The sequence below is a fragment of the Pundamilia nyererei genome, unplaced genomic scaffold (assembly GCF_000239375.1).
Source record: "Pundamilia nyererei isolate P.nyererei 1_Seehausen unplaced genomic scaffold, PunNye1.0 scaffold00121, whole genome shotgun sequence".
NCBI classification, from domain to species: Eukaryota; Metazoa; Chordata; class Actinopteri; order Cichliformes; family Cichlidae; genus Pundamilia; species Pundamilia nyererei.
Genome location: NW_005187522.1, coordinates 583,113 through 603,812, shown reverse-complemented (window position 1 = coordinate 603,812; position 20,700 = coordinate 583,113). Strand labels below are relative to the sequence as shown.

Genomic DNA, 20,700 nt, shown 5'->3' with positions numbered 1-20,700 from the left:
TACAGACAGAAAACACCATGAGATAAAAAGAGCTGAAAGCATCAGGGTTACAAAGGGTCATCGCTTTGGTTTGTCATTAAGGTAAATAACTTTACCTTGCCATGTGCCGGTTCAGTGGAAAAACACTTGGACAGCATGCAGCCTTTCATGGCGTGACTAGATGCTGCTATGGAAAAATCCAGTTTTATACTTGACTCACAATCAGTTCTTTCGAGATACCTTCCCAATGCCTTACTTTTATCAGCTATGACTTACACTCCCAACATCATGTGTCTGTGTTTCTGATCTAAGGACTCAGATCGCCAGAGATAAAACATCCGTTGGTGTGTGTGTGTTCTTCATTATTCGGGTCACACACTGTTGTGCTATTGACATTCTGTAAAAATCCTCATTGTCTCATCGCTGTCCCCTCTCTGTAATCAGCTCAGCCATCACCTCGGCTTAAATTAGCCTTCTGTTTTTTTTAGTATTTACCCTTAAATCTCACGAAGGCTTTATTCCATGTTGAAGAAGCCACTTTTTCACTGCATGCCTTACATCTAATATCCTTGGCTTCAGAGTTTAGTGTTTGGGATTTCCAGTTTTAAAGTAGCACTAACCTTGGCTTAGTGAGAATAAGAGCGTTTCTACTTAGAAAACTGCTTTAAAGAAAGTAATCTCAGCTCTTATATTTTTCTTGAAGCTTTCTCAGAAAAATCTTTGCCTAGAAGCATCTTTAAAGATATGTGATTGAGATCAGTAAGAATTAAGTGATTGAATCTTTTTTATGCAAACAGACCTCTGCATTTTAATGTTTTATTTTCACTGTGTTTCTTTGAAAGGATTTTGACGAGGCTGTTGGAAGTGTCCGATGATCCTCAGGTTATAGCAGTGGCAGCTCATGACATTGGAGAGTATGTGCGGCATTATCCACGTGGTAAAAGGTGAGATGTTAAGCATAAATACTATTAGATATTCACTAAAATCTATTAAAGATTTTTTTTGAAGATCACCTCCCACACACCCTGCCTCAAATGACAGCCCATCGTTGTAACGGAGTTGTTTTATGCTGGCTTTGCCTAGCACAGTTTGCCCTTGACACCAGATTTTTGGCAGTGGTAATCATTTAAGGCTTTGTGTGTTTCTCGTTTTATACAGTCACATCTAATCTGACTGCTCCATGCAGATTGTGCCAGTCGGGTGTTACGTAGTAATGTTCTGTTCATCTGTTTGTTGTTTAATGGTCACTGGCAAACATCTCATTACTGCCATCTCACCTGCCAGTAATATTATTTAACATACTTCAGTGATACTTAAATAGTCTTTTTTTTTTTTTTTTTAATAAATCAAATCTACTCAAACTTAAAGGTACCCAAAACGTGTCAATTGTGACTAACAATTTATACCAAACCAAAGTAAGTTTGGAGAGATTGAGGTAAGTGCTGGAGGAAGGAAGCAAAGTGAGCAGAGGCAAGAAAGAATATGTTTGTGGATGAGAGGGAGATAGGTGAAACAGTAAGGGTAGCAAATATTAGTTATATGAGTTCAAATAGAGACAAGTCTGGCTGGACTTGAGGAGGTTCAGTCACTATCTTTCAAACACAGTGTGAGGCATGATTTGTGAAAAAAGAGTGAAAGGGAACGTTTACAATATGTTATTGTCACCTGCTACTATGGTTTGGAGACTAGGGCACTGACAAAAAGACAGGAGGCTGAGCTTGAGGTGGCAGATGTTTGGATTGTCATTGGGAATGAGCAGAATGTCAGGATTAGATGTGAGTACATCAGAGGGAGAGCTCAGGGTGGGTAGTTTGGTGGAGATCCCGAACAGAACTCAGACAGTTGGTTTAATGTGGAGCAGCAGAAGCTCTACCTGACTAGCAGAACTCCTCATTTAATCACAAGTCAGCACAGGCCTAAACAACCAAAATAGTTTATTTACCCAATTTATGTGCCTTGTTGAATTTAAGTGCCATTTGAGAGGATGATTCAGTGGGGGAATTTGATCCAGGGTTTTCAGTATGAACCCAGTGATCCTCTAACAAAGTGAACTTCAGGGTCAGTGCTGTGAAGACAAACTGGCAGTTCAGTAATATATATATACACTGCAATTCATTCAGAATATCATGCACCTGGATGGAATAAGTTCACCCAATGGAAATGCGTAATAGTATCAGTGCCAGCACCTACTTTTTCTTTGATCAAACCTTTTGCTTTAATATTACAAGCATTACATCTGGTTTCCTTTTCACTGTGTTTTATCCTTTCACAAAGGCCAGTGACCCTGTATTAGATACACAGAAAATTTCACCAAGGCTGGATTAGATTACATGATGGCTCACTGAATGACCTAAAATACGAAAATAGTACCTGTTTACTGTGTATAAAACCTCTGTCCCATTATTCCCTATAACACTCCCATTTCAGAGTAATTGAGCAGCTCGGTGGAAAACAGCTTGTGATGAATCATATGCACCATGAGGACCAGCTAGTCCGGTACAACGCCCTGTTGGCTGTGCAGAAGCTGATGGTCCACAACTGGTATGAGCACTTTTTATAGCTTCTGTTTGATGTAACTCACTCACATGAACTTAACCTTAAAGCATTAGCTGAACTTTCCTGACATGAAAAAAACCAATCAGCTACAGCTACACGCTAGTGATTAAAGACCATGCACACCCTCATGCATATTATGATTTACTCTGGCTGATTAGACATCCGCTAAGGTTAACGTGAGCGGAGATTGGTTGGAAATGACACAAGGTCAGTGAACAGTCATACTGATGAGAATGCTGAAGATGCAAAAATGATCAGAAAGAGGCAAATTAGTCGTTGACCTAAAACAATCTAAAAAAGTTAGTCATGTAAGACTATATTGGATGGTCAATGAAAATTTCATTTTTGAGCATTTAGTCATCATAGCTAGGGAGATTGATATGTTTCGCTTATTTAAACTTTATTTAAACCCATAATTAAAATAATGTAGATGTAAAGCCAATAATGGAAAATGTGAGTTAGCACAAGTGTGATGTATACACTGAAAATCACATTTTTACACATTGTATCTGTGTCCTGCATGCAGCATCTTGAATAAAAATGTTTAAATATGGTTAGATTTTGTAACTTTCACTTAAGGAGGAAGAGGCCATGCAATCTCTCAAATTTGCCTCAGACATATGAGAGAAAAAAAGCACTTTTATATCCTAAAACGTGACTGGAGAGGCGTTTTTAGGATTCTGCCTTTGTGCGTTTGATGTGCTGTTGGCTAATCAGGCTAATGCAGGGTGAGAGCCGGTTGTCTGAATTTTTGTTTACATTTACTTGAATTATGGTCGGAACGTGTCCTCACTGGCCTGAAAGCAAGTGTAATGAGGCAAAATAACTGTGTGGACAGCAGGGCTGCGCTGGGGTCAGATCAAGATGTGCATGACTTAGGTTCAAAATATTGACAGACTAGGATGTTCCACAAAATGTCAAATGTGCTGGGCTGTATGTTTCTCATGTCACGAATTTACCCAGAGTGAAGTTTACTTGGATAGTGTCTTTCCTCTGCTTCTCAGTCTTACAGAAAATAACTTGAATAATCTTATTTGCCAAAAGTAGATTGATTTAGATGATTGTTCACACTATTTTGCAACTTGTGGCTGGCATAAATGTGTTCAAGTAAATTTCAGCTGGTAATTACAGCATCAAGAAAGATCAGTTAGAAAATGCTACAGTGGTGCTATGGCACCTTAATTTAGTGTATCATGTACATATCTATCATTCATATTCTTAACCTGCAGACTGAGATTGCAGCAACCTTTTAGGGTGATCACAACCCCACTTGTGCATCATGGATTGAATACACTTGTGTCTGATACAGACTGTAAGATGATAACACCCACTGAATTGTTGGCTACAGCATTTGGCTGCAATTACTCTGCTCTTTTCTTCCATATCTCATTATCAGTTGCACAGTTATAATTACCACTAACAGCTGGATTAAAATATTATGCAAACAAGCTTCTGCTGCTTCTCTGTTGAAATTCCAAATATTTTGTTTGACACTTCCATCTGCTGGGGTTCATGCCCACCTTTGGAGTTCTCACACTTTGTGATGCATATTTATCTTCATAGCCAAAATTTGCAAACTGTATGGCTAACTTTTGTCTTTTTTTTTTTTTTATTCTTAGGCTCTTTAGACCCATTGCAAGCACCATTATAAACTCGTCATGCTTGATTTTACTTAGGTTAAGTCACCACTAGCAACATTTTCCGGACATTCACTTCACCTCCCCGTCTTTGTGTGTGTCTTCTGTGGACTGGATTTCTTGGAAACAATAAAAATGAAAGCCAACTAGCATTAAGTGGGAATATGTTTGTTTTTGCTGCCACTATCTAAAACACACACTTTCAGTTTCCTGAGCAACTCTGGATGGAGGTATTATGATTAATATTACAGTGATGTTCCAAGTGGGCAATGTGATCAGTCATGCGTGGACAGAAGTTTATTTGTTTGAAATACCACTAAGAGTTACAGAAAGGGAGGAAGAACATTGGGTTCAGTGACTTGAAATTTCCAGAAAGCTCAAAGATCATTTACAGTCAGTGATGGGAATAACGGCGTTGCAAGTAACGGCATTACAAGTAACGCCGTTACTAACGCCGTTACTTTTTTCAGTAACGAGTAATCTAACTAATTACTATTCCTATCGTTACAACGCCGTTACAGTTACTAACAAGAAAATGCGGTCCGTTACTGTTTTTCAACAAAGAGACGGTTGAAGCCGTGTTCAGCTTACCGCATCTTATATCAGTTGCACGGAAGTATCTGCCTACGTAAGTAATCTGGACGCTACAGCTTTAAGCAGCTGCGTGCGCTCCCGCGGACGATAATCACGATCACTGTCTAGCAGGACACATGGAGCTAAGGGGGCAAAACGATCGCATGAGTGCTGGTGTTTGACTGAGGAAGAATAAAGTATTCGTGGTAAGCCAATCACATGACCACTTAAAGACAAAGCAACAAGGTGATAGATACCAGTTTTTAAATTGTGTTGATAGGCCACGTAAAACCAGAGTCATGATAAACAATATATACGCGGCGTTTTTTCCTCAATAGTTTCGTCACGTAAGGACAGCGCTAGCAAGCACTCTCTGCTTATGACCCCCACCCAAGGGGAAGTTTTAGGAGTGTGAGAGAGAGAGAGCGAGAGAGAGAGAAAGACAGCAGAAAAGGAGAGAGAGCGAGTTTTGAGATGTGAGAGATTTGTGACGTTTAGTGTGTTTGGAGTGTGTAGTTAATGTGTTGTCTTGTGTAGTCAGTGTGTAGTGTTGTGGATAGTTTTGTGTTGTGTGTCAGAACAATGAGGTGACTGCTGTCTCCAGGTAGAAACAGGAGTGATACTCCTGCTGCTGTCACACCTGCAGGTATCAGGCTGTGATGTTCTCCATAGTGGACAGAAATAATTTTTTTGTGGCACAAATAATTTGTGTGGCATCTTATTGAATGCAGAACAGCTGATTGTTCTGTAAATAGTTTGAAATGGTTATTTAAAAAATCAAGATAAAAGGTAAATGGATGCAAATAACTTTGTTTGCAAAACTTGTACATAGGATTTTAAAATTGACAATTTATATTTGCATTTAAAGTTATGAAATATGATTCGTTAAACATGTTTGTGGTTGTTACAGTAAAAAATATAACTTTTTCTACTCTGATTTTATGTTTTTTGTCTGATTTTAGATCAATTGTGTTAATACAGTATGTCAAAATGAAAACATAACTGTAAATTCAGACATGTGAGGTTGGGCTGAAAAGGATGATACCAAACAGTAAATAGTTTTTAAAGGTGAAATGTGGAGGGAAAATCAAAAGTAGTTGGCCAATTATACCCTGGACCCCAGAGGGTTAAACTTTTTTCTTTTCTTTTTTTTAAAGTAACGCAATAGTTACTTTTCAAGTAATTAATTACTTTTAGACTATTGTAACTCAGTTACTAACTCAGTTACTTTTTTGAAGAAGTAACTAATAACTATAATTAATTACTTTTTCAAAGTAACTTGCCCAACACTGTTTACAGTACTGTGGAAACGTGTTGAGACACTCCTTATTTCTTTATATTTTGGTAGGAAAATATGTAACAGGTACAGCAACTATAAATGGAATTTCAAAATATATGGCAAAAATAAAGTTTGTACAATTCTAACGAGCTTGAAAGTCAATATTTGGTGCGACCACGTTTTTCTTTTACAAAGCCGGAACGTCTTCAGGAATAATTCTCCTGGCTTCTTGCAGGACATTCAGATCTGTTCTTTGGATGCTGGCTTCCTTTTTGTTCCGTTCTCTTTTACGATTGTCCTGCAAAGCTTTAGTACTACTGATGTCTGGGCTCTGGGGAGGCCAATCCATGACTGATAGTATGCACTTATTTATCCAGGTATTCTTTTACTGCCTTGGCAGTGTCTTTAGGATCACTATCAGGCTGAAAAATAGCGTTGCCAATCAGAAGCTTTTCTGATGGTATTGCATGGTGGATCAAAATCTGAAGGTTCCAATTTGTGTTAATAATTCCATCAATTTTGACAAGATCACCAACAAAACTCACTGACATGTAGCCCAAAGCTTTTAGAGAGTGTCCACTGTGTTTTACAGATGGCTTTAGACGCTCACTGTTGTAACTCTCTCCTGACATCCTCTGTAATTATCTGTACTGATGAAAAATTGAACCAATAATGTCAAATCTGGCATCATCACTCTATATGATTATCACTCCAATTCTTGTATAATTTGGCATACCTCAGCCTTATCTCCCCGTTTCCCTTCCTTAAAAATGGTTTGTTGACAGCCACACTTTCACTGAGACCATTTCTGATGAGACTTTTGCAAACAGTACACAATTCAGCTGAAAGGTCAAATGCATCTCTCAGGTCTTCTATCAGGTCTTTGATGGATTTTTTTTTCTTTCTTAGGGGCAGGACTTTCAGATACTGTTCATATCCTGCACATAGTTTTTTTTAATGCCTGCTATTTCTTCTGTTCTCCTCTACTTTCCAGTTTTCTTGTTTCTTTTTGAGGACACACTGAACACCATGCTAAAATGTGCCATGCTTTGAGTAACTCTTTGAAAACCACCTTGTTGGTACAAAAATACTTTTTTATGCCTGTAAAATTGTTGTATCTTTGGTATTTTCATTCAACTAAAGAAAACTTTCTTATGCTTTAATTATTCAAAAGTCAGTGCTAAGTTGTTCAACAAGCAAAAAACAAATAAGACAAACTAAAATCAACAAAAAATATTTTTTTCTGAATATGATCAAGTACAAGGATTAAGCAAGAAAATATATGAAAAATGCATGAATGTGTGGCTACGTAGAAGCAAAATATAAATGAAATAAAGTAGAACGTAGAACCGTATATAAGCATCACCTCTGCATTTACTGCATGCCATAAATTAGCTTCCGTATCTTGTTTGAGATTCTCCTGTTTTTACGTGGGGAATAAAAATGAAAGAGTCAGAGTGAAGTTAAAGAATGTTAAGTTCAAATGAAGGTGGAAGAATTAAAACAGGAGGAGAAAAAACCTGAAGGCTGCATACGAATGTTTTACTTCGAAAAATGAAAAGCAGGGATTACAACTGTGTATGAAGTCTGGTTTAAAATGGATGCAAAACTTCTGCACACGCCTGAATACAAGACTAAGTAAATTAAATTTTATATGGAAATTGACATTTTGTTTGACAGCTTTTTTTTTAATTCTTTCCTTGTAGCTTTTGAAAGCAGCAGCTCATCATTTTAATGCCCAGCACATAAATCACATTTAAAGACATTCACCTGTCCTCATTTATGCAGGTAGTTCTTATAAGACACCCTCCATCCACACCTACCTCTTGTGTAGGGCATGTTGAGCAACGTTGGTGGTTTTTTGTAAAATAAAACATAATAATTAAAGAAAGGAATGTTGCTCATGCCATATTTCTCCATTAAGATGAACACTTTGTTACTAGTTTCAGTCCTCATAACACGACCTCCTAATGTGAGGGGGTGAGCTATTTCTCAAGGTTTTTTCGTCATACTGAAGAATCTGCTGCCTACACTCATTGCCTGCGTGAAAACAGAGGTGTGTGAATGTGTCTATGAGATGAGAACTTTTTTTTTTTTTTTCTTTTTTAAATTACAATGAAGAGTTTTTCAAAGCCGCTTCCCTTACCCGCTGTCACCTTGAGTGGGTTGACTTGTCGTTTCTAATATAACATTTTCTTGTTCCTACCTTTCTGAGGCCCCTGATGTCATGACAACAGCATGCATGAATGTGCGCAAACTGTTATCTGGTCATTGTTTTTGACGTGTTTCTAAATCTCCAGCAAGCTTTGACTGAATGGTGTTTTTGCCAATAAGCTCCATAACTCCATGGTTGTCGTTTAAGCCTTAAGCTATCGCTGGTCCAGCCACCTTTATGCTGTGCTTGTCTCAGTTACAGTCAGTCCTCTCTACTGACATTTGACATGTTCATGATATAGTATTGGTTTGCCTTTCATACAGTAGCCTGGCTTTTTTTGCCAAACAAACTCAAATCTGTGCTCCGAGTCACTGTGAACTGTCTCCTTTTTTAAATTTGATTGATGATTTCCCATATTCTTGTTTGTATCCTAACATTATTATAGATTCAGGTGTTTCTGTCAAATACTGTAACAAATACAGACACGCTACCTTTACTGAATGTACACAGATGGTGTTTACATGTATAGTCACTCCCCAAAGGCCGCTCGGAGCAAAGAGAGATGCTGTTTGTTTTATAATGCAGTGCAAATTTAAAATAATACTACAAAAGAATCAGCTTATGTTGAATAAGTCTTAGCACCAGTGTTTACTTTCCTGAAAACCACAATGCTGTATTTAGTCCTAGGGTTATTACTCAAAAAAGTAATGTATTACACATTATTCTGTATTTTTCTTTAAAGTAATTCAGTACATTTCCTGCTGGAGAAAGTCATTACACACATACTCGTTACACACATGCTATCTTTTTTTACATATGAAAACCAGCACAAAGAGACTTCAGAGTGATCGCCATAGCGATTCTACTATAGAAGTATGAACAGGTAGAAACGTAGGCTGCAAGTCTGACTGCCCGTCAGTTTGTTACCCATTAAAGATCAGGACCTGGCTGCTGTGCTGGGGTCAGCATTCACTCAGATTGTTACTGGTTTTGTCCGCTTTAGCATCACGTTCTCTTCCTTTTGTGCTATAAAAGTATGTCCATATCTACACTCCTAAAAAGTCGTAGATCTCTTTTTGATCTACAACTTTGACTTGAGCTGATTGTTGTGCAAGTGCACAGGAAGAAAAAACATGTTTGTTTGTTTGTTTGAATTTTTTCGGCAGTGAAAAGATTACTGAAGAACTTTTGTAACAAAAGTAACAAAATAATTGTAACTGTAATATAATTACTGTGGCGTGTTACATTACTGCATTAATGAAAATTGTGACACAGCTGCACGGTGGGTGCAGGATTTTTGTAAACAGTCGAACAAGCTGCCGTTCTTGTGAAACGGTCGTGTAGCAGAAACTGTGTGAAAAGAAAATCTATTTTTGATCAGCTGTATGTGTCTTTCACCTCAGCACCACGGGCAAGCACTTACTGCCATTTCATTTGTCATTTCTTAAGTAGAGGCATGGCACGTGTGGTTGTATAGCCAATTTTAAAAGCAAAAATATAAAAAATAAAATAAAAGGAGAGACAAGTTTAAACAAGAATTTATAGAATAAACAAAAGGTGGCACATTAGATTTATTGTAGTTCACTTTGGACAGCTGTCTGCAAAATGAAATATTAGATAACATCTTGACAGTAAAAACTAACTTTGAGTGTCCGCTGATTTTACTGTGGCTAATACTTCTTAATATTATGCAGTGTTTCATGTCCAAGACTCATTTCGCTGTGTCTTACAACAGAGACATATGAAAAGGTGCCTTGGCTGCGGGACACTAACTTCATCAGTCATCCTACCAATTATTGCTATTTGCCTTTTTTTTTTGTAATCTCACTGGCAGTGCTCTAAATCAGCGTACTGTAACTGGTTTTTGAGAATGGGCTGAAGGTTATCTCTGACAGCTCCAGCGGTTGGTGTGCCGTGCTTTGACCCTGCATGAATTAGAGAAAATCCAAAATAAAGTCAAGCTCATGCACCCAGGTCTGTTTTTTAAAGTCATCCTTGTCACCCATGATGAGTGTATGTGAAGTTCTGTACAAGCCTGTGGATGGGGGTCAGAGGAGGGTTAGCTAAAGATCAAAGGCTTAAAAGCTCTTATATGTCTTGGATATGTTTGAGTTGATCTATAGCAGCTTGTGGTTTTACCAGCCTGGTTGTTTGGTCAATATTTAACAAAGAGGTATTTGGTATTTTCAGTAAGAGAGGTATGAGACGAACACATGAAAGTACTGTGCTGTTGTTTGGAAAAAGCTTTTTGCTGCTTCTGCGTTGGATACATATTGTACTGTTTTATCTCACTGCTGTGATTCATTCTCATAATAGGGCAAATAAAAAAAAATAAAAAAATAACCTCCTTCAAAAATAGAAGTGTACAGTGGTTTCATAAAGACATCCTTACGGCGCTGTTGCTTTGTAGAAAAGGAGAATAGTGATGAGTCTAAGCGTGCATATTTTTAAGGAGAAAATATTCTCTGTCGTTATGAGTATTCACCATTCCCATTTTTAGACTATTGAGAGGCATTTGATATTTCTGCTGCTGATAATTTGAGTGTCATGAAGCATATCTAAAAATGTTACTGTCAAGAAGAAACATGAAGGCGAACTGTGACCTTTCAAAGTAATATATAATGGGTCTATATTTCAGCATTACATCATGTCAGGGTCAGGATACCTGGGAGAAGCTCATATTGTTAAAATGAGAAGCTTCATTAAAAACCTGTTTTCACATTAAAGGATATAAAAGATCCAGAATCCACCCAATCAGAGAATAGATTGAAGTGAAAACATTCAGGCAGGTGGTGATCGGGGTGGATATTATCCTCCATTTATCAGAACTTCAAATGCTTACCGGTTATGTTTTGATTTAAGGAAAAATATGTACTGTTATTGAAAAACATGAAGTGTTTTTTTTCTTGAAGTATTTAAAATTGAAGTATTCTTGATTTTCTCGTCTTACTGTCACCAAACAAATAAGGAAAATATACAATAAGCATGCCTTCCAAAATATTTCTTTGTTCCTTGTAACAGGATGTATGGCCTTATTTGACAGCATGTTTAGTGTTTCTTGCTTTTTCAGTCTGTAAAAACAAACAAACAAACTGTTTCTCTTTCACAGGGAGTACCTTGGAAGACAACTGCAGTCCACTGATCAGCAGCAGGCTCCAGCGGTGGCTGCTCGAAGCTGAACACTGAATGGTCATGTGTGTTTGTGTCTCATTTTGTGGACGAGTGTGAACTGTACGCAGATTGGCAATTGTAATGATCAGCTCTTTGTTTTTGTGTAATGACTTGAAAAATCAAACGGTGCGATTTCCGCTTCTACACGCACCCCAAATGATCCTCGATGTTCCTCGATTTCCTTGATGTTCTGTCGTGCTTCGTGTTGTGACTCCAAGATAAGTGATGCGTGATTAAAGCCGCACTTTGTGTGTCTGTGATGATGTACAAAACTGCAAGTTATTTAAGTCTTAAGTCTGTAAAACATATGACTACCAATAAAAATACTTATCTGTGACATTCCTGTCCTGCACATCCTTTTACTGAGAGGTTGATGAGAAACGAAAGCTGAATAACAAAGAGATTTTCAGACGTGACAGCATTATTGAGCTTTCTTATCAGCCCATATGCAATTGGCTCCCCAGCAGTGGCAGCAGGGTGGCTAATGAAATATTTATTTATTTATTTGTGGTCATCTTCACTAGTTCCTGCCTTTGAAGGGAAACAGATGTGTTAGGAAGTTAAAGTGGCTTGTGGAATTAATTGTAATAATTAGAGTGCTCTTTAGTGAAAACACTTACCGGCCACTTTATTAGATACAACAACTCATTGTATCTGATTAGCCAACTACATGGGAGCTGTCAGTGCATTCAGGCACGTAGACGTGATCAAGACAGTACTGATGGTTGTTGATCAAAGACAGGAAATACGGGAGTATTTCACAAACTACTGATGTGGGATTTTTCACACAACTATCTGTATGATTTACAGCGAATGGTTCAAAGAGCAAAATATCCAGTGAGCGGTGGTTATGTGGTGAAAATGAATTGATGATGTCAGAGGAAATACACACTTGTTATAAGTAAGGTATGTAGAAAGGCATCACTAAACATTAAAAATGTCCAACTTTAATGGGCTTCAGTAACAGAAGACCACACTGAGAGCTCCTCCCAGTCAAGGAACAGGAAACTTGGACTACAATTCACATGGGCTTACCAAGACTGGAAAAACATTGCCTGGTGTGAAACTGAGTCAGTTTCTGCTGTGATCAGTATCCCAGTATGGACCACAGTCTCTGAGAGATGTTAAGGAATGAATGCAAAATAAATTTTTAAAAAACTGTTTAAAAAAAACAGTCCATCATAGTACAAGCAAGGTGTACCTTATAAAGCGGCCATCAAGTGTGAGCGTATTTCTAACTCATCCTCACAAGAATTAAAAGAAATAAAATAAATCTTTGTGCCATGTTTAATCTGTTTTCTTTCATGTTCTACATTTTTTCTCGATTGATTACCAGAATGAAAAAAAAAACTCCTGAAATTGTGATTGGCCATTTTTGCTCCTTTATGTAAATATCTGCAATTGTAACGTGAATATTCACCTTGAGCTTTTTCTAGTCATTATCTTTGGCCGATCCTTCACCAACCGATGACACTTTCCAGTATTCCTGGATCATCGAGTTACAGAACTTTGTTTCGATAATCAGCTTTTTCTGTCTTCGGTGACTAAACATACGGGAATGTGTGCGTACATGTACACAGAATAGATCTAAATGGAGACTACCTGACAAAGAAAATGAAAGCCAGCTATCATAATGTGATAGTTGGCGATCTCATCCCTTTCTTCCTTTCAGCACCTCTTTCCAGTGCCACTTCTCTGCTTCTCTCAGAGACTACAAACCTCAGTATTATGGGAGTGAAAGAGACAGACGAGCCACAAAATCATTTTGTTCTAATAAAATATCCATCCAAGTTTTGATAATGTATGGTTGCAAAATGTAAAGTTTTTAGTTTTTTTAGTTTTATTTGCTTGTTTTGTGGGCCTCCAACAGCGCGTAGGTCCCCAGGCGCGTGCCCAGAATGCCCATTGGATAATCCAACCTAGCCTTTCAGTCACGCTCACTACAAACATCACACTGTGCTGCTAACAGCATGACAGCGAATCCAAATCCACAGTTGAAGGTTGTCTTGTGGACTTTATTAAGGTTGGACTCTGCTTCCTGTTGTGTACGCTCATTGCTTCTGTCCACAATCTCCCCCTTTAAATTACCATAGCCTATTTGTCGTGGATGAGTGGCTCTTAGGGGGGGAAAACAATTTTCTACCTGTAACATAGGTTTCAAATGCTACTTTGAGTTGGTGGAGTGCCCCCCGTAGAATTGAAATGAAATCTGAGCTGGCTGACCTGTTTTAATCTGACCTTCACTGTACATGTGCTCTTCACATCTCTTCCTTTGTTATTTTCTGTTCATTTAGCTCACACACAGTAACTGCAAGCATCAGCTTTCAAGTTTACATAGCAACAGATTCTCTCTGTAGGGCAAAGAGACCACTGCTTGAAGGTCTTCCATAATACGAAGTGTTGATTTTTTTCTCTCTTTTTTTACATAAGTAACTAAGAAACAGTAACCAAGACTGCTTTTTACATCAGCCGCATCAAGCACCGTGTTTCGTTTTCTCTTTGATAAATCCCTGAAGGACAGCACACTTCTATCAATGTCGTGTTTTTATGGATGTAATTATCATTAGGCTGCATTCATTTTCTCAAACACTTGGTTTCTTGACAAAACTCTGGTCTCTATTGTAAACCACTAAGACATACGATCAGACACTTGGATATAATCAAATACTATAAAGGTCAATCTGAAGTATGATGAATTCATATTTATGTCTACTGCCTGCTTACCTTCCGTCTTCTCTATGGCTGCTCAGAAACCTAATGAATGCCACAGTCGCCTTCCCTCTCACTTCCAATGACGATCACTGATTCAAAGCTGAATTTAATAAATGTTTACACTTTACTCAAACACTAATAATGCCGTCCATCATAAGCAAGAAGCGTTCCACTGCACTATATGAATGTAAAATAGACGGAAGCACTCGCTACATAAATTTCCATGGAGGACTGAAAACTGCCAAAATCAAAAAACGATTGGCGTAAAACGTTAAAAACAAGTGCAATATACAAAAATCTGATGAAAAAAATGTGTCTTTGTTTGCCCACTTCACTGATATCATTAGTGTGGTATGTCATTGTGAGTCTTTAGTGTATATTTTTGAAACTGGCTTGCCCACCAGATTGATTTCAGTGTTTTGATTGTCTTCCTGATGGCTTTTGTGGGACACCTGTAGGGGAGAGCAGGAGACTCTCTATGGTTATTTGACATTCTTTCAACACCTACATAAATAATAGGCAACCATATGCAAAGGTTTTGTTAGCAGTAATATTAGAAACCTTGTGTTTATGTATGTGGATGGCTTACCCGGACATATCGTCATGAGAACCGAGGAAAAAAAAGTGTCTTTCAGTTCAACTTTTTCTGCGATTTGCTGCCTCTTCGGAGCTAAGATTGGCCACACAAACACATTAGATATCACTAGAAGGGCGACGTGTTTTCTATTGAGCACATCAGAACTTAGTTGGGTCCCTCAAATAAGTCAAAAGATATGAAGCAAAAACAAATGTCCATTATAGAGGACATAAATGAACAGGCGGGGTCATGGATATGTGTGCAGTCCATGCAGGTGATGCTGGGAAAACATATGTATGAGTAGTAGAGGAGAGGAGAGGTGGCAGCTTGCTGTGAGACTGGAGTTTGATTCATTTCCTCTCATGTAGTTTTCTTTTATTTGTTGTATTTAGTTTCCTTTAAGATGTTTTGTTGCTAAATGCTCAATTTTATACCTTCATCTACTCCTGCCTCCAGATCTCCATCAGGAAGTGCAGAGACAATATGGATGAAGTGAGGGCAGCTATGAAGCTATGAGGAGAACGAAGAATGGAAAGGCAGTTGGTCTAAATGACATACCTGTATGGAGATGTCTACCAGAAGATAGTGGACTTTTTACCACAATCCTAGAGAGTGAGAGGAATGTAGGAGTGTCAGTTTTCAAGAGCAAATGTCATGTGCAGAGCTATATTAACAACAGAGAGATAAAGTTGATGAGCCATGCCATGAAGATATGGGAAAGAACTGTTGAAACTAGATTAAGAAGAGAAGTGAAGATCAGTGAGCCGCATTGTGGTTATTAATGTTGAGTAAGAGCTTGTGGCGTGTTGATGGAGAGGTTTAAGGAAGGTCTTGTCTTTGTGGATCCAGAGAAAGCATGTGATAGGGTGCCAAGAGAGGAACTGTGGTACTAATTCAGGAACTAAGTGAGTGGGAAAGAAGTACGTAAGACTGCTGTGGGACGTGTACGTGGACATCGAGATACTGGTGAGGTGTGGAGTAGGGGCGACAGACGGGCTCAAGGTAGTGAAGGTAAATGGGTTTAAATATCGTCCAAAGCAACGGACAGTGCATAAGAGAGGTGAAGAAGACAGTGCAGGCAGGGTGGAGTGGGTGGAGGTGAGTGTGAGGGATGATTTTTGACAGAAAGAAGTGCGCTAAACCTGCATTCATTTTAATAGCCAGCAGGGGGCGACTCCTCTAGCTAATCTGTTGGGTGAAGACTATATGAGTTATTATGAAGATCCCAGTATACTGAATAAAATACAAATTAAATGTGTGGTTGGACATTAGGAGTTACATTTAACATCACCACTAATGCAGAGGCAGTCAGCTGCACTGAGGGATCATCCCTCATTAACTTTGCACAAAGATAATCAGAATATAACTGTGTTTTATTTAGTATTCGAGTGTTTCGTGTTTCTTTCATGGATTGCTGACAGTGATAGAGATTAAGAAATGGCTTCTGCTGATGCACAGCGACACTTGGATGAACTGCGCGCAAAACTGGACAACGCGTTTGCTCATTTATGACCGATAACGTATACATATTACAGATGGCCGAGACATGTGATAAAGTTCTGAAATTTTACAAGTAAAAACCCTTTCAGCTTAAAATTATTGTTGTTATTATTATTATTTCTCTCACTTCATTCATTTCAAGAAATATAAAGGTAGTGGTGCCTTGACACGTGAAGTGGTGATCATTTTCAATCTTGTTGTTTTCCGCTTCAAGAAATCTACAAAATGTGACACTTGCCTGGGGGTACATGAACACTTTTGTACAACTTAAGTAATATTTACAGCCGTCACTGTCTGGTGCTTTTATGGAGCATAGTGCTCATGGGAAATCTGCTTCCAGTTCGCTTCAGTGCTGCAGTTAAACTCCACGAGGAAAATATGGATGTTCTTCAGCTCTGAATCCTCTGCAGAAATCAAGCTATCGGGCTCAGATTGGTAGTCTAATCAGAACTAAAGTCTTAGACTACTTGTGAGTCTCCTGTGTGGTGGGATTTAACTTTAGTAAATAATGAGCAGCATTCAACAGCAACACCTACAGCCTCTTGAGCATGTAAACATCCCTTAATTTTTTTGTTATAGGAAGCATTCAAATCAGGTTTCTCTGTCTCATTCTCTCGCTCCAGCTTGATGCACTGATCCTTTGTGTTTTAGCCTCTAAAAGGTGTGGTGAGCTGGGATGTATGCAGAGTCAATATTTATGTAGAGGCTCACTGCCTCTGGCTGCAGTTGTCTGACCCCGTTATGCTCCCCAAGCACTATTTACAGCAGCTGGCACACTGTGGTCCCTATGCAGGCTCACCTGCAACAACTGAGTGAACTCTGGACCCTAAAAAGAGAGAGTTTCTTTCCCCTGGCTTTTATTTGTATTATTATGCTACCCACATTTGCTGTACAGGGTCGAAGCAAAGTGCAAAACTGGCTCTCTGCATTCACTGCCATCCGCTGAGCCTCGGTTTATTCATGAAAGTCCCCTGAGGCAATGTCTTGTCTTGACCTCTTAATTAGTTTTATTTCCACTCTATCTGGAAAGTGTTTGAATATTTCCAGAATATTTGTGTGTTTAACACACAAGAAGGGAAAATAAGGACAAGTTTTCCAATTTGTGCTTCTAAATAGTTTGTGTTTGACATCTTTATCTGCTCAGCCTGTCAGATTGTTAGATCAGCTCGCACAGAGGAGGGTACTGTTGCTTTGCTTCATCGATCAAATCCCTTTGCTCTTGTAACCATGGGTCAGAGACTGTCCGTTCCCATAGTGACAATCAAAACAAGACTCTGCCGACAGGCATGCAGCGTGAAGCTCAATTTAAGGCTCCATCGAAGGAGAATCACAAATACAAGAGTAGGCTTATGCTTATGTGAGCTCACCCTTAAAGCCTGACGATAACGTGTGCTGTGTTAAGCTGCGTGCGTCTGCTATCTCATGCTGTTGTATGGACACTGCAATTACCCATTCCTGACGTTTTCCGAACTTCATATCATTGACTGAGTGCAGGTGCACTGTAATCATTTTCCTGCTGCGCTGCGTGAGCTACGTGAGCTGCGTGAAGTCACGCTATTTTCAGAATCATTTTGGTAAATAACTACCTAACAGTAGTTATATAGCACTTAGGCCATACTTAATGCTGATTGATGGCAGCATGGTGTATGCTGTTATTGCACAGTGTGAAGTATGAACCTACATTATTTACCAAAACCTATTAACCTTTCGCATTCCCGAATCAATCTTTATTATTGAAGAATGGATTGTGTAGACCTTTAACCCCCTGAACCCTAGCAAGAACCCCCCACACACATAGAAATACACACCTTTCCCAAACAGACAACAAACCCGATTTGGTTTTAATGATAAGACACATTTGCTGATATTTTTTCTCTCCTCAACTTTTCTAACTGTTTTTGCATTTAGCTTGGGCCATTGTCACTGCTCGTAACATGAGATGATACCTAGACTACTTAAAGGTTGCACATGTCATCCAACTTCTCCACAATGGCACAGCAATACGTGCCATTTCCGGAAGATTTGCAGTGTTTTACAACACAGTCTCAAGACTTATTTATTTATTGTAAACATGCACTATGGACCATTTCTATGATTTACCCAGCAGACATGTGTGCAGGACCTCAAATATCTGAGGCGATGACTGGACATTAAAGGTCTTATCAAGGAGTTATCAAGGCCCTTTAGTAGCTTCTTCCTTCTATTCATCGAATGAAAGTCCCTCCAGATTCTTTCATCTTTACGGACAAAATGTTCCCAAAACATATTTCAGCCATAACACTGCATTTTCACAGCATTACATGACAAGATTTAAGATCACGGTGGCAAGTCAGAGAAAGAGTCAAACAGGCATGTAAGATTGACTCAATCTGAGGAAATTGTGTGATGTTCTTTTAACATTTTTCTGATGACACTGCAACTACTTTTTGTCCAATAACCACACATTTACATTTCGAAAGTACAACCAGAACACCTCAAACTGCAGGTAAATGCTCAAACACAGTGCACGTCAATCACATCATTACAAAGTAAGTCACTTTCACCCAGAGCAGACCTGAAGGGACCACACCATCTGGATATCTGGATATGCAGGTGGTGATCTTTGCGAGACATGGTCTGCATATAAAGTTCTGACTACATACAATGGTCTTCATAATTGGCTGGATAGTTTGGAACTGACACACTGGCAAATGAGAAAGCCAGCAGCAGGTTTGCTATGTGATCAATGATTACGTGATTGTTGCAGAAAAAAGAGCTGGCGATGGCAAGAAACCACATTCAGGTTCAAGATCATTAACAGGCTATCTGTATCTTCCTGTATCTCTAAATTGTTTTCATCTAAAGTTTTCAAAATCAAATTGAATGCTGTTAAAAAGAAGGACATTTTGCAGAAATTCAACATTGACTGGACAGCAGTGAACAAAAAGCCATTTCAGCTCGCTTTTCTTTGTTTTTCTCAGGAGATTTCAATGTGCTGTAATGAGGATAAATCCTGGGGTGATGACACATTATTATGAGTTCCTCTGTGATTGCAAATTGATCTTGATGGCAGTAATCTGTAGTTTTGGAAATGACACCCCATTTCATCAATAGGAAGAGACTGCTGAGCCCCAGGGCCAGAGTGGAAAAGAGAGGAGAGTGCTAAAAACCCATAAAGTACTTCTATAAATTGAGATTATTCACTATCAGAGTAGGATCTTGAGCATGAACAGTAACTTTAGGTGTTAAGACCCCTTCGGTGCTTGCACACTTTATTGTGTTTAATATCAAAGAAAAGAAACAGACTTTTTTGGCATCTCAAAACACTCAATAATTAATACAATTTTACCTTCATTTATTAAAAATAATTCTCTTGGAAATTTCTCTCTTGCAAAAGTCGTAAACCTTTGCTGTGGTGCTTCATACTGTGGTCAGATGTATCCCGTTTGATTTAATATTCACTGAAGTGTGTTTTAAACTTTAGTGGAGCCCACCTATGGTAAGGTGATGGACAGCAAGTAGCCTAGAGTGTTCTTAAAGGCACAGTGGCCTCTGTAATTGTGAAATTGCTAAAATTAACAAGGCTCTTGTTGGGTCGCAAATTCTGAAGCCAATATGATTACCTTATTATGCCAACGATGTGGAGGTCCAGCTTTTCAGATCCAATCAAAATCAAATCACTCAAAAAGATCCTGTGCAAAAGAGTAGAATTCTTGGAACAGAGTTTAATACACAGAACAGAAAAACAGTACATTTTACAGCAAAATAATAGCAAAATAATAGCAAAATAATAGCAAAAAAGCAAAGCGATGTGAACCCCGGGGTTTAAGCACAAACAGCACAGACACACGAAATGACAGACAGGAAAAAAGCATCCTGGGCCATATCAGCCCTCCTCATGCTGCTGTTGGGTATTTTTCTATTCCTTCTTTTTTGCTTGATCAGTGTTAAATTTAAACTAATAATTATTGTCTCACCCCCAATTATAAATGTAATTTTTTTGTCAATACTTTCCCCCAATCACTTGTCAATTTACACTTTGTTCCTTCTTTAACTCCGACACTAGTGTTACATAACTTTCTGGCACTACTCCATAACTTTCCAAGCACTGTTCCCAGCGTCCACCATTTTTAATTGGGTCCCTTTGACCAGAGTGAGTCCAAAAGTCTGCAAAACTACAGATATTAAACAGACTGCAGAGAGAAAACAATTAATCCTCCCGAGAACTTTGTCGAGTTTGCTGCCAGGGGTATGCTACTATATCCGTTCAAAAAGGGGGTTTCCCAACTTTGGGCAACAGAGATGGGCAAAAGGTGTCCCAGGTGCATCTTAGCAGGGCCAAGTGTATTTAACCCTTTGTTTGGACGTCACCGTTGGCCATAACACAATCAAACGTAACTTATTGATCCTAATTACTATTACTTATTTCAGACAGTATTGATCACATATGCTCATATACAACAAGTGGCACAAACTTATATATAATTGTGGATAATATTTGACCAACATATGTGGGTCTTGTGATGTTACACATATAGGTTAAATGCTTATCACAGTGATTCCATTAAATAAACACTCCAGT

At 38.6% G+C, this 20,700-nt stretch overlaps 1 protein-coding gene across 2 annotated transcripts in view; it reads left to right on the top strand.

Moving 5' to 3' along the window:
* atp6v1h (ATPase H+ transporting V1 subunit H) overlaps nucleotides 1-11,687 on the top strand; it is a 30,888-nt gene extending 19,201 nt beyond the window's left edge. For both annotated transcript variants that reach the window (XM_005742507.1, XM_005742508.2), the window contains 3 exons: nucleotides 822-923; nucleotides 2,407-2,520; nucleotides 11,289-11,687. In XM_005742507.1, the coding sequence (XP_005742564.1) occupies nucleotides 822-923; nucleotides 2,407-2,520; nucleotides 11,289-11,358 (286 nt within the window). In that variant the 3' untranslated portion in view covers nucleotides 11,359-11,687. The remainder of the gene's footprint in view (nucleotides 1-821; nucleotides 924-2,406; nucleotides 2,521-11,288) is intronic.
* Nucleotides 11,688-20,700: the final 9,013 nt, after the last annotated feature.